This window comes from Neovison vison, chromosome 2 (genome assembly GCF_020171115.1).
Source record: "Neovison vison isolate M4711 chromosome 2, ASM_NN_V1, whole genome shotgun sequence".
Lineage (NCBI taxonomy): Eukaryota > Metazoa > Chordata > Mammalia > Carnivora > Mustelidae > Neogale > Neogale vison.
The window spans coordinates 212,254,756-212,269,523 of record NC_058092.1 but is presented as its reverse complement, the minus strand read 5'-3'; the positions used below and the strand labels follow the sequence as shown (position 1 = coordinate 212,269,523).

The window sequence follows — 14,768 nt, the reverse complement described above, 5'->3', positions numbered from 1 at the left end:
TGTTTGTGTGTGTGTGTTAATAGGGTGTTCAGGGCTTTAGACTCCACTATTATTCCAGGATCTCACAGGTCGCTTCTCCCTGAACAGTCTAAGGTAGAGAAGGGACATAAGGCCTTTACCATTTTTCTCTTACGGCATTCAGTATTCATCTTATTGATATAAAAGAGCTCTTTCAGCCCTTCAGCAAATACTTAACTCCTATGTGCCAGGTATTTTCCCAGACTTCAGGAGTATGGCCATGTCCCAACATGGTCCCAGTTATCCCAGAGTTTACAGTCTAATTGGGAAGAGAAGGGGCAGATTTTAAGAGAAGGACGATAAGTTCTGCTTAGGATAGTTGCAGTGTGCTATTGGGTAGTTCTAAACTCATGGAGACCTGGTTTGGGGGATCATCAGGGTATAACTTGAAATTATGAGAATAATTGAAATTATAATTTCAATAATTTTGAAATTATGAAATTTCATAATTTCATAGTTGAAATTATGAGAATGGATGAAAATAAGATAGGATGAATACAGTCCTAAGCTAAAGATAAATACCTAAGAAGTATCAATATTTAAGGAGTCCTTGGAAAGAGAGTGATCCACAAGTATATGGAAAAGAGAGAGGGAAAGATCACAGGAGATCTTTGGAAGATCTTGGAAGCCAAAAGAAAACTAATTGCTCCTTTATATTGGGCACTTACAGCCCAATGTTTCACTTAATCCTCTCAAAATGTCTATGAGGTATTATTGCCTCCATTTTATACGTGAAAAAAACCAGACTCAAATTTAAAGATTGTGGAGCCTGAGGTTGACCATCCTGGAATTTAAAAACAAGCTATGCAGCATCCCTGAGAATGGGGATGTATTATGAACTATGGGAAACAACCTGGTTTCTGCAAAGATGGCCACCTTAGGGTCAGCCCACTCATCAGTATCCCCAGGTCCTCAGCATTCCTCCTTAGCTCTTGCAAGTGAGAGTTATAAGACTTTGGGCTCTGCTTACCCCCCATGGAGATCAGACACACTTCAGTGCTATGCTATGTAGTACACCTAGCAGACAAAGGGCTTTATACTGTTAGGGGCAATCAGTACCACAATCCTCTGTGCAGTCTGCCCAACTCTCACAGATGTGTTTGGGAGGTACATTTGTCCTCACCTCCAACTCCAGCTCCATGGCAGCTAAGCACATGCGAGAATCCAGAATCTGTTACCACACATTACTGAGGCCCAGCACTGTAACTTGGCTTGTACTCAAGTACTCAACATTCTGGTTGCACCGTTCAGGGATTCTGAATCAATAGATATATGTGCTCTGCCAGAAGCCAGTTCAGCACTTTCAGAGCAGCCAGCAACACTGCTGTGGTGCACATGCTGTATCCACCTTCAGGCATCCCCGCATGCTACAACTGTTTGTGGGTCATGAAGTGTAAGTTGGAATTTGAGTACTGAGATCACCACAGGTGGGGCTGTGCAAACGATGGTTCAAGCACACACGATCTCAAAGGGCGCTCCAATGACCACTTAATGTAACTGATAACATTTCTTCAGAGAATTGGATGCCACAGTGATTTTTATACCCAGAATGACTGACTAGATCCCCAAGGTCTGTGAGGCTGAGACATATGACCAACTCAAAGTGAAAACGGAGAACTGGTTCTTCCATGCTAAGGCTATCCACCACTGGGAAGCATTTCTTTTCTTTCTTTTTTTAAAAGATTTGTTTATTTGACAGAGAGAGACAGAGATCACAAGTAGCAGAGAGGCAAAGAGAGGGAGGGGGAAGCAGGCTCCCTGCTGAGCAGAGAGCCCAATGTGGGGCTGGATCCCAGGACTCTAGGATCATGACCTGAGCCCAAGGCAGACGCTTAACCGACTGAGCCACCCAGGTGGCCCTGGGAAGCATTTCTTGTTGCACCAACAGTATTCCTGAAACTTGCCTCTGCAGCCCTGCACCAAGCATCAGAAACAATCCCCTGCAATAAGGCACTACTGCACTGGCAAACCCGTAAATGGGAGACAACTGGACTGCAAGCTCCGTAAGGCATTCAGGAGGAAAGCTCCTGAAATCAAGAGGAATATTCTTTACTCTGTAACAGCATCACATCCTTGAGTCTTTTGTGATTACAGGGGAGATCCTGGAACAGGTGTACAAGAAATCAAGCAAAAGAAGAGCTGAGCCTGACTTTATGGTAGATGATTAATCGTTTTTAAGAAAATAGACTGTAAAATTTAATGCATCAGTAGACCTGTTAGCGCAGGAGTCTTTCTAGTATTTAGATCCCGCAATATTTGAATCATTGGTGGCTTTTGCCAGTGCCAGTTCAGCGGGGGGTGGAGTTGGATGACAGATGGCAGAGGTCTGAAGAAAGGTGAAATGTAGACGGGGTGGAGAGGATAATTTGAAAATGGCTTGAAAGGAATGGAGAGCTTATAGTTTTGAAGTCTGGGAAAACATATGTGGGTTCTCTCATCCAGGAATTTAAAAAAAAGGGGGACTTAGCGAACTGAAGGCGAGCTCCACTTTTCCCAATCCTTTCGCTGGCTGGGCTCCCGCAGGTGTAGGGAGTACCTGGGCCAGGGCGTTTCCCGTGGCGGTTACCGGAAGTGACGCATATATCTCGCGAGAAGAAAGAAGCGCGAGCCTCGGCGGCCGGAACCGGTCTGGGAACAGTGGCAGAACGTGAGGCCGCTTGCCCTCCCGCCCCATGGAGCGGCCCCCGGGGCTGCGGCCGGGCGCGGGCGGGCCCTGGGAGATGCGGGAGCGGCTGGGCACCGGCGGCTTTGGGAACGTCTGCCTGTATCAGCATCGGGTGAGGTGGGGCGGGAGAGGGAGCGGCGGTGGGTGTTTGTCAGCGTTTGTGGAACACCGCGATTGTCAATATGTGAGAGATTGTCGGTGAGACTTTGGGCAGTACTGTGGGCCAGTGAGCCGCCTGTGAGGGAGTGAATGTGTGAAACTGTGCTTGTGAGTCTGGTGACTGAGTCCGAGGTTGTCTCTGAGGGCCAGGGTCAGTGGGCGTGAGATAGAGCTCTTAGGGGGAACTTCGGGTATGATTGTCAAGATGTGACAAACTGTTTACTGAGTGGGACACTGTGTATGTCTCCGAATGCAGAGAGTGTTGGGTGTGCGAGGCAGATGCACATTAAAGTGTGTATTGCGAGCATGAATGGGTGAGAAAATGGGACTGAAGAAGGGGGTTGACTGTTGGAATGTGTGTGTTCATGTGTGTGCTTGGAGGCTATGTCGTATCTGTAGGGGCTGGAATAGACCCAAAAGGTTTCGTGGGTCCACAGTTAAGCATTTGGAGGCACTGGGTAGGCTTCAGATTTGGGGATAGGTTCTGGGTACGGAACAGTGTGAGGATCAGCTGGTGAAGTGATCATGGCTTCCTAAGGGAAGGAAGCAGATTGGGTGTGAGGTGCTCTAGTAGAGACAGTTAACTTCATATTCAGGAATTTTGCTTTAATTTAATTGAAAATGTTTAACCATTTAGCAGCAGTTAATAATCATGTTTGAGCTATGCATCATTCAGCATACCAATAAAAGCTATGAACCCTTTCCCTAGCAAAAGGCACACTTGCACATCCCCACCACCTTATGCATTGCCATTTGAGGGGGGTCATGCTCTCCTGAAGGACATTCACAAACTTTTTAGAGGTATAGATCCTTGACTAATATTCCTTGCAGTACAGCCTTTATCCTGTCACCTGTAGAAGAGTTAAAATAATTATTTACATCCTGGGTCTTTTTGAGACTTAAATATGATAATATGTGTAAAGCTAAGTACAGTACCTGGCCTAAGTTTAGCCCTCAAATGTTGGCTCCTGCTGCTGCTGTATTGTTGCTGTTTTCATCATCTTTACCATTGTTAATTGACTTTTAAAAAAGGAAATGTCAAGATAAAATTGCTGTCTTTCAAAGATTGTTTTGTAAAATAAATCTGAGTGAAAAACATGGGGCAAGATGAACAGTTATAATATTATTAAAGTGTTTGCAATTGACCTGTAAATGGAGAAATAAATTCAGTATTTGCTCTCTTAAGGAATAAGGGATAGAGAAAGAGAGCCCATAATATAGGGTGTGAGGGAACATTAGAGTATAACTGGGAGGAATAGGCATGTTTCTATGGCAGTCACAATGACACATGTCACCGAACTGAGGAAATTTTGTGATGCAGCTTTCTAGATAGATCATAGGAAGATATCTTGGAGAGAGGGAGAATGAGAGGTGAAGGATTAAGGTGTTGAGTGCGTTGACAGCTAGACAAGTAGTAAATTTAATAATTCTCATAATCAGAGAGGACATAAGGCACTCAATGAGAAAAGAGTGAGCCAGGTATTTCTAGTGGAATGTTACCTATGGCCTTGTTTTCTAAGCCTGCCCATTAGCTTGGTCATAAGAAAAAAAAATATCCTTGTTTTTCTTGGTCCTTGCTGGGGATAGATAGATCAACACATCACTTTTTAAAAAGAATTATAGTAAAGTATATATAAAGTTTACCATTTTAACCATTTTTTTAAAAAAGATTTTGTTTATTTATTTGACAGAGTAGGCAGAGAGAGAGAGAGAGAGAGGGCAAAGCAGGCTCCCTGCTGAGCAGAGAGCCTGATGCGGGCCACGATCCCAGGACCCTGGGATCATGACCTGAGCCGAAGGCAGAGGCTTTAACCCACTGAGCCACCCAGGCGTCCCATTTTAACCATTTTTAAGTGTACAGTGGCATTAAGTACATTCACATTGGTATGCAACCATTACCACCATCTCTTTCGAGAACTTTTTAATTTACTGAACTGAAACTCTGTAATCATTAAATGATAACTCCCAATAACTCCACATTGTCCCCACTTCCCCGCAACCACACTTTTACTTTCTGTCTCTATGAAATTCATTACTTTTTTCTTAAGATATTATTTATTTATTTGACAGAGAGAGACACAGCATGAGAGGGAACACAAGCAGGGAGAGTGAGAGAGGGAGAAGCAGGCTTCTTGCTGAGCAGGGAGCCCAATGCGGGGCTCAAACCCAGGACCCTGGGATCATGACCTGAGCCCAAGGTAGAGGGTTAATGACTGAGCCACCCAGGCACCCCTGGAATTCATTACTTGTTAAATGGAAGAGATTTGGGTTCCTCTAGAATTCTAGAAATCTCTCGGGAACTTTTCCAGGTATCTAGACTGGCTCATCCTCTAAACTGGGACATTTGACAACAGGGCCTGTAGTGAAAAGAGAAGAAATGCTCTGTCCTAAGAATTGGAAACGGCATCATTACTTTACTATTTATTTATTTATTTATTTGACAGACAGAAACCACAAGTAGGCAGAGAGAGAGAAGGGGGGGAGGGAAGCAGACTCCCTGCTGAGCAGAGAGCCCAATGCTGGGCTCCATCCCAGAACCCTGAGATCATGACCCGAGCCGAAGGCAGAGGCTTATTAACCCATTGAGCCACTCAGGTGCCCCAACATCATTACTTTTCTAAGCCTGACTTCGCATTTTCCCTTAATAGCTTTAAATAACTTTGTGTTTGGGTGGAAGCCTTGTCCTAGTATTTTATCTACATCTCTCAAATCACAGTGAGGAAGAGAAAAGGATGTGAGATAGTTTATTATCTGATTATTATACTGGGTGCTGATGGTACCCAAGTCAACAAAAATATTTTTCTGCCCTCAGGGAGATTTCAAGTCTAGTGGGAGAGGCAGACAATGTGGTAACCTATATAACAAAGGTATTTATGAAGTAATGTGGAAGCTTGGTGAAAATAACTGAAGAATTCTTCCTAGGGAATAAGGTAGCACTTTTCAAAGTGCTTATGTGTTTGGGAAAATTAATCATGTGAAATGCTTTGAAAAAAGGATACTGTGGTCAAATACATTGGGTAAATGCTGTATATAACATTGTTTCACTTCGAGAGTCATAATCCACATTAGCATATTAAAAGCTCTGAGAAGCATTTTAGTAAAGAAACTAATTTAACTTTGTATTTTCCAGTTTTTTTATTGTGGTAAAATAGATAACATTTATCATTTTTACAGTTCTGTGGCATTAAGTACATCCACATTGTTGTGCAGCAGTCACCGCTGTCTGTCTCTGAAATACTCTCATGTTTTAGGGCTTAATGTTGTTCATGGTTATACTAAATTGTTTCCATGGTGATAAAAGCTTACATGGGACCTGGCTACAGCCAGGTACCTGCTCAAAACAAAAGAAAGGTTGAAAGGAGTGAGGACTGTATTTAAGCTAGATTGTAGTGTATCCTAACTCCTTTCTTTTTTCTCTGTACATGGCCTATCTTATATCTAGCTTCTTCCCTTCACCATTCTTCTGCCCCCATTTAGAATATCCCATACAAGTTAATGTCTTGCTTCCTCTTCTATGTTATACACACACACACACACACACACACACACATTTTTTCCCTTGTTTGGTCCTGACTGCTGTTCCTGGGCCGGATTATTACTGTTGTCAGAATGTAATGAGGTCTATTTCCTGTAATGTGCATCAGGTTGGGTTTAATTTCAGTCAGAATTGGCTAAATTACTAGTCATAGATATTGTTAGGATTTTTAAAATGTCGTTCTGAAGAGACCTGTAATGGGATCAGACTCAGTCATTTTTTGCTTCTGTGCTTTGATGTGTTCGAAGTTTGATTGATTGTTTCTTCTCAAGCCACTTCAGAACCTTAGAGTCTCACTCTTCATATCTTTTATCTTTTCTGAGTATTTCTAAACAAAAATTGTTAGTTCCCTAAGAACGTGGGGGACAAGTGTGACTTTTTCTTAAATCACTAAAAAAAGTAGAAGAGATTTGGTTCATTCTATAAAGAAGTATTCATTTAATTATTATTAAAATTCTCAGTTAAAAGTATGTTAGAACTAAGTATATTAGAACTGTGCTATGTTAGAACTCAGTTCTAAGTATGTTAGTACAAGAGGTCTTTTATTTTTTTTCCTCTGAGAGGAAAAAAAAAATGTATCTGTCTGATCTTCTTGAGCATTTGACCTGTCAAGATTTTTCCCCCTTCTCTTTCTTTTTACTTTTTTTTTGTTACTTTTTATTTTAATTCCACTAAGTATACGGTGTGATATAAGTTTCAGATGTACAATATAGTGATTGAACAGTTTGTACATTACTCAGTGCTCATTAGTATAAGTGTACTCTTCAATCCCCATCACCTATTTCACCCATTCCCCATCTACCTCCCCTTCTGGTAACTATCCGTTTGTTCACTGTAACTTAGAGTCTGTTTCTTGGTTGTCTGTCTGTCTGTCTCTTTCTTTCTTGTTTTGTTTCTTAAATTCCACATATGTGTGAAATCATGGGTATTTGTCTTTCTCTGACTGGTATTTCATTTAGCATTATATTCTGTAGCTCCATTCATGTTGTTGCAAATGGCAAGATTTCATTCCTCTTTATGACTGAATAATATTCCATTTAATACTACATCTTCATTCATTCATCTGGTGGTAGACACTTGGGCTGCTTCCATAAATTGGCTATTGTAAATAGTGCTACAGTAAACATAGGGGTGCCTGTATCCCTTTGAATTAGTGTTTTTGTAGTTTTGGGGTACATACCCAGTACAATTACCATCATAGGGTAGTTGTATTTTTAACTTTCCAAGGTACCTCTATATTGTTTTCCACAGTGGCTGCGCCAGTTTGTATTCCCATCGACAGTGCATGAGGTTTTTTTCCACGTCCTCACCAACATTTGTTGTTTCTTGTGTTTTTTATTTTAGCCATTCTGACAGGTATGAGATGATAGCTCATTGTAGTTTTGACTTGCATTACCCTGATGATGAGTGATGTTGAGCATCTTTTCATGTATCTCTTGGCTGTTTATCTTCTTTGGGGAACTGTCTATTCCTGTCTTCTGCCCATTTTTAGTTGGCTGATTTGTTTTTTGGGTGTTGAGTTATATCAGTTTTTACACATTTTAGATACTATCCCTTACCAGATATGTCATTTGCAAATATCTTCTCCCATTCAGTGGTTGCCTTTTACTTTGGTTGATTGTTTCCTTTGCTGTGTGGAAGCTTTTTATTTGATGTAGTCCCAATAGTGTATTTTTGCCTTTATTTCCCTTTCCTTAGAAGACATATCTAGAAAAATGTTGCTATGGCTGATGTCAGGGAAATTAACCCCTCTGTTCTCTTCTAGGATTTTTATGGTTTCAGGTCTCATATTTATGTCTTGAATCCTTTATTTATTTGTTTATTTATTTATTTATTTATTTAGCGTGCACACATTTGCGAGCAAGGGGAGGGATGGAGGGAAGACAGAGGGAGAGGGAGAAAGAGAATCTTAAACAGGCTTCATGCCCACCCTGGAGCCCAACACAGGGCTTAGTCTTACAACCCTGAGATCAGGGCCATGACGCAAATTCAAGAACCATATGCTTAACTGACTGAGGCACCCTGGCACCCCTGTTTTTAATCCATTTTGAGTGTATCTTTGTGTATAGTGTAAGAAAGTGGTCCAGTTTTACTCTTTTGCATGTAGTGGTCCAGTTTTCCAGCGCCATTTGTTGAAGAGACTATCTTTTTCCCTTCGCATGTTCTTGCCTCCTTTGTCATGATTAATTGAGCATATAATGGTGGGTTTATTTCTGGGCTCTCAGTTCTGTTCTGTTGATCTCTTTGTCTATTTTTTTTTTTTTAAGATTTTTTCTTTATTTATCTGACAGAGATCACAAGTAGGCAGAGAGGCAGGCAGAGAGAGAGGAGGAAGCAGGCTCCCTGCAGAGCAGAGAGCCCGATGCGGGGCTCGATCCCAGGACCCTGGGATCGTGACCTGAGCCGAAGGCAGAGGCTTAACCCACTGAGCCACCCAGGTGCCCCTCTTTGTCTATTTTTGTGTCACCATACTGTTTTTGATTACTACTGCTTTGAAAACAATTTTAAGCCTGGAATTGTGATAGCTCCAGTTTTATTTTTCTTTTTTCAAGATTGCTTTGTCTATTCAAGGTCCTTTTTCTGTGGAATCTTTACTTAGGGTTTTCTGTGTATAGTATTATGTCATCTGCAAATAGTGAAAATTTTACTTCTTCCTTACTAATTTGGATGCTTTTTTTTTTTTTTAAAGATTTTTTTATTTATTCATTCAACAGAGAGAGATTACAAGTAGGCAGAGAGGCAGGCAGAGAGAGAGAGGAGGAAGCAGGCTCCGCACCGAGCAGAGAGCCCGATATGGGACTCGATCCCAGGACCCTGAGATCATGACCCTAGCCGAAGGCAGCGGCTTAACCCACTGAGCCACTTTTTATTTCTTTTTGTGATCTGATTGCTGTGGCTAGGACTTCCAGTACTATGTTGAATAAAAGTGGTGAGTGTGGACATCTTTGTCTTATTCCTGACCTTGGGGAAAAGCTCTCAGTTTCTCCCCATTGGATATGATGTTTGCTATGGGTTTTTCATTTTATGGAGGCCGGGGTGAAGGTTAGTTTCGAAGCATTGCTTTAATTGTCTCATGGTTTACCTAAAAAGGCGTTGACTTAAGAAAGCTGTAGATAGGGGCGCCTGGGTGGCTCAGAGGGTTAAGCCTCTGCCTTCGGCTCGGGTCATGATCCCAGGGTGCTGGGATCAAGCCCCGCAGCATCGGGCTCTCTGCTCAGCGGGGAGCCTGCTTCCTCCTCTCTCTCTGCCTGCCTCTCTGCCTACTTGTGATCTCTCTGTCCAATAAATAAATAAAATCTTTAAAAAAAAAAAAAAAGAAAGCTGTAGATAAATCTGTTTAATTAGTAAAGCTAAAGAATTTTGTTTCCCCAGGTTAACATTTCTTTGATAGCAAGTAAATCTACACAAGAACCTAATTAATATATTTTTCTCTGTTGATTTTTGATTTTGACAGGAACTTGATGTCAAAATAGCAATTAAGTCATGTCGCCTAGAGCTAAGTACCAAAAACAGAGAACGGTGGTGCCATGAAATCCAGATCATGAAGAAGTAAGTGTATTTGGTGACTTGTATTTCCCCAGCTCTGCAGCCTAGGAAGATACCATAGGGAAGGAGGATAAGAATCTGTTCTTCTCAGGATCTTTTGGAGAATGTGTCTTTTTTCCTCATCAAATATATATGTTCTATTTCAAATAATAGTATCACATTATGATTAAGTAGGTTTAGTTTTAAAAATCAGCTAAGGGGGCGCTTGGGTGGCTCATTTGAACAGTAGCTGCTTTTGGCACAGGTCATGATCTCAGGGCCCTGGGATCGAGCCCCGGGTTAGATTGCCTGCTCAGTGGTAGTCTGCTTCTTCCTTTGCCCCTCTCCCCCAGCTCGTGCTCACTTTTTCTCTCAAATAAATCTTAAAAAAAAAAAAAGTCAGCTAGGAATTATTAGACTCCATTCTCTGTGGGCAGAATCTTTTTCTTCTGGGTATTGGACAATGTTTATCCACTATACTTTCTCATTAAATATGATCACTGCTCTCATTTCTTTACTCTTACCTACTTTTGTTGAATAGTGCATCTTTTGCTTCATACAGAATTACCCCAAAATGTAGTGGCTTAAAACACCAACCATTTGGGGGCACTTGGCTGGCTTAGTTGGAAGAGCATGTGACTCTTGATCTCAGGGTCGTAGGTGCAAGCTCCACATTGGGTGTAGAGATTACTTAAATTTAAAAAAGAAATCCCGACAAACATTTAGTATCTCACAGTTTCTGTGGTTTAGGAATTTGGGAGTGACTTAGCTTAGTGATTCTGACTCAGGAGATCCCTCCTGAAACACTGTAAAATGTTGAGTGGAGCTGCAGTATCCGCTTCCAAGCTCATTTATATGGCTGTTGGCTAGACGTATCAGTTGCTCATCATATGGGCCTCTGCATAGGGAAGCTTGGATATTTTCATGACATGGCAGCTAGCTTTCCCCAAAGTGAGTGATCTGAGGAGAAAGAACAAAGTGAAAGCGCACGTATCTTTTATGATCTTTCCTTGGAAGTGATATCTTTTCTACCACATTCTGTTTGTTAGAAATGAGTCACTAGGTATAGCCTACCCTCAAGGGAAGGAGAAAAATTAAGCTCTTAAAGGGATAAGTGGGCATATTTTTAAATCTGCACAAGTAGTGTGCTAAGTGCTTTACAAATAATTCTACTTGTCACACAACCCTATTTTTAGGTGTTGTCCCTGTTTTAAGATGAGGAAGTTGAGGGGCACCTGGGTGGCTCAGTGGGTTAAAGCCTCTGCCTTCAGCTCAGGTCATGATCCCAGGGTCCTGTGTTCAAGCCCCACATCGGGCTCTCTGCTCTGCGGGGAGCCTGCTTCTTCCTGTCTCTCTGCCTGCCTCTCTGCCTACTTGTGATCTCTGTCTGTCAAATAAATAAATAAATAAATAAAAAGAAGAGAAGGGTTTAAAAAAAAAATTAGGAAGTTGAAGTTCATAGAGTCATACAACTGATAGCTAATAGAATCTGGATTTGAAATAAGTACTTTCTGACTCCAGTATCTTTGCTCAGTTCACTGTTAAAGTACTCAGACTTGGCTATGTGGCAGAATCACCAGGAAACCTTGTTAACAGTAAAAATTCTTGGGCCCTGCACATGGAGAATCTGTTTTCTTAGGTCTCTAGGACCTTGTAATCTTTTCCAGTTTTGAGATCCATTGCATTGATGATGATGCTGATAGATGATGGCTGGGATGATAAGTTAAAAAAAAAGATGTTAGAAAACAACATATAGTGAGATTTAACATTTATTTAAAAACATGTTTATGTACAGATTGAAGCTAGAAGGAAATATGCCAAAATTTTAATATATTACCTATGGGTAACATAAGTGATTGTGGGAGAACCAATATGTTGGAGCCAGACTGCCAGACTTGAATCCTTACTTGACCACCTCCTTGTTGTGTGATCCTATATTATTTAACCAATTTGTGCTTTTGTTTTCTCCTGTGTGATGAGACTATTAATAAGTCTACCTATAGTAGGATTATTGTGACAAGTAAATGAGTTAAAGTATGTGAAGTGAGTACTGTTTGGCACGTAGAAATGTAATAGTAGTGACTGTTGTAGTATTTTTATCTGTATTTTATTTATTTTTAAAGATTTATTTATTTATTTTAGAGGGGGTGGGCTGAGGGAGAGGGAGAGAGAATCCTAAGCAGACTCTCTGCTGAGCCTGATGCGGGGCTTGATCCTATGACCCTGAGATCATGACCTAAGCTAAAATCAAGAGTCAGAGGCTTAAGTGATCAAGCCTCCCAGGTTCCCCATCTTATTTTATTTTCAAAATTATTAATTCTTCATTATACAAATAAGAAATTAGAATATTATAAATAATGCCAGCCTTTCTTCCACTGCCCCCCAATTAACTACCATTTTAAACCCAGTCTCTTTTCACTGGAAAAAAAAAATTTTTGATTATGTTTTCCCCTTCTTGTTAGGTTGAACCACGCCAATGTTGTAAAGGCCTGTGATGTACCTGAGGAATTGAATTTTTTAATTAATGATGTGCCTCTTCTAGCAATGGAATACTGTTCTGGAGGAGATCTCCGGAAGGTAGTATGGATGTTTTGAGATGATGAGATAGTAAATCACGAAACCTTAGCAATGCTTAAATCCTATTTAATATGATAATCTAGACTAATAGTAAACTATGGCCTGTTACCTGCTTTTGTGGTTGCTTTTTTACTACATCATCAGAGTTGAGTAATTGTGACAGAGACCTGTGGCCTGCAAACCCAAGATATTTACTGTATAGTTCTTTACTGGAAACATCTGCTAATGCCTTATTGAGAACATGCATTTTTTTGTAGTTGGTGGTGTTTGCAGGGTGGGAATGTGTTAGACCAAAATAGCAATATCTAAGGTATTACTAAAGAAGTTGCGTTTAAAAAAAAAAAGATTTTTTTTTCTATTTTAGATCTTTCTCATCTCATTTTAAATTTGCCATATGACTATTAATAAACATGTAAGGTTTTTTCCAACCTTTTTCAATTTCACATACTTTCCCCCTTTATCTTTACTTGTATAAGTCTTGTCATGAAATTAATTGTCCTCAGTATGGTTTTAGTAATTTTTCCCTTCTTACATTTTCTTAATTGTGACTTGTTTTCTTATTTGAATATTCTGTTAGTGTATAGTGATTAATGTATTGCTACTACTGCCCAGCAGTATTGGCAGTATACATTTTTAGACTTCTTTTATTTTTTCTTCAGTTACTCAACAAACCAGAAAATTGCTGTGGACTTAAAGAAAGCCAGATACTTTCTTTACTAAGTGATATAGGTATGTAATCAATTTGAAAATACTATCATAATTTAATGCCCGTTTGGTTTATAAAAGGATCTATATGCTACTTGGACATTAAGGAGAATTTTTGATGTACTATACAAAGCATGCACTGCTACCATCTATAAGAAATTATCAGAAAATTTTAACTGTTGCTGTTGATGCTAAAACTAGGATATTTTGTTATTTTTTGTTTTTTTGCTAGGAGTCCACTTTTGACTAATAGATGTTCCAGTTGCTGACAAAAAAATGGTGTGAAATGACCTTATTCAATTTTACTCTCCCTCTATCCCTCTCTGCCTAACATAGTAATTTTATTTACCAGTGGCATTGCATCTCATGGTTATTGGTCCTCAAGTCAACTCTTAGGATAAAATCTCTTTTTAATAAGAATTATTCCTGAAAAATCCCTAAAATTACATGCACTTAGGTCCTTGGAAGAAAGTCAGAAGCCAAGAATATGTTTCCCTATATATTTTGATTTTGCTTCTATTCCTAGGTCATGGAGGTCAAGTCTAGTTGAAGAAGATGATTTAGGTGGGAGGGAAAACTAGGGGGATTTATTTAATTCTGCAGTATTTTTTTTTAATGTTAACTGGATTTTCTGTCATGAGAATCTTAACTGGTATAATATTAATCATATGGTTATGATGGTCTTTATAAATATGAGCATCTGAGGGGTGCCTAGCTGGCTCAGTCAGAGGAGCATGCAGTGCTTGATTTCAGGGTTGTGAGTTCAAACCCCACGTTGGGTGTAGAGATTGCTTAAATAAACGAAATTTAGAAAAAAAGTTCGACTGTCAGAGTATATCTGTATAAAATGTGAGACAGATTTATTTTTAATAAATTTCTGTTACCTCAAAATACATTTTAAACTTTATTTAGGGTCTGGGATCCGATATTTGCATGAAAACAAAATTATACATCGTGATCTAAAACCTGAAAACATAGTTCTTCAGGATGTTGGTGGAAAGGTAGGTGAAACCTGAAGAAATGTTACATGCCAATTGAATACAGTCTCCCTGGTGTAGTCTTTGAAGTCTGTTGTCTTTCCATAGCATTTTATACTTTTTCTATCCCAGCCTCATTACACTGAACTGTGGTTTTGTGTTTAGATGTTTGTCTCCTCTGCTAACACAATGGTTCCATTAGAGAAGGAACTGTGCCTATCTTGCTCACTTCTGTTTTCTAATATTGTATCTAGTAGAGATAATAGGCAGTGAGTAAAAATAGTTTGTTAATCCCTTACAAAGCACATCCAATGCACATCCTGGATTTAGTTAAGTATGTTTATTTAACTATGTTTCTTATTTAAGAAAGAACAAACTCATCCTCCTCCCCAAAAGTCCTGAGTTCTATATTTAAGTAAAATTCAAAATCTTGATTTCTCAGATTCTTAAATGAGTCATCTTGAGGAGAACCAGAGATTATGCATTGATTCCTGGAATACTTGTATTTATTAGAATAATTTAAACAGTTTTCTTGTGACTAGCACTCAGGTTCCACTCCAATAAAGATGTAAAACCAAGAGTCCGAATTTTGAATTGGATTGTGTGG

General features: G+C 39.9%; 1 protein-coding gene across 3 annotated transcripts in view; it reads left to right on the top strand.

Moving 5' to 3' along the window:
• Positions 1-2,644: 2,644 nt before the first annotated feature.
• CHUK (component of inhibitor of nuclear factor kappa B kinase complex) overlaps positions 2,645-14,768 on the top strand; it is a 43,526-nt gene continuing 31,402 nt past the window's right edge. For all 3 annotated transcript variants that reach the window (XM_044240306.1, XM_044240305.1, XM_044240304.1), the window contains exons 1-5: positions 2,645-2,795; positions 9,832-9,926; positions 12,365-12,479; positions 13,139-13,208; positions 14,097-14,185. In XM_044240306.1, coding sequence (XP_044096241.1) covers positions 2,691-2,795; positions 9,832-9,926; positions 12,365-12,479; positions 13,139-13,208; positions 14,097-14,185 — 474 coding nt within the window. In that variant the 5' untranslated portion in view covers positions 2,645-2,690. The remainder of the gene's footprint in view (positions 2,796-9,831; positions 9,927-12,364; positions 12,480-13,138; positions 13,209-14,096; positions 14,186-14,768) is intronic.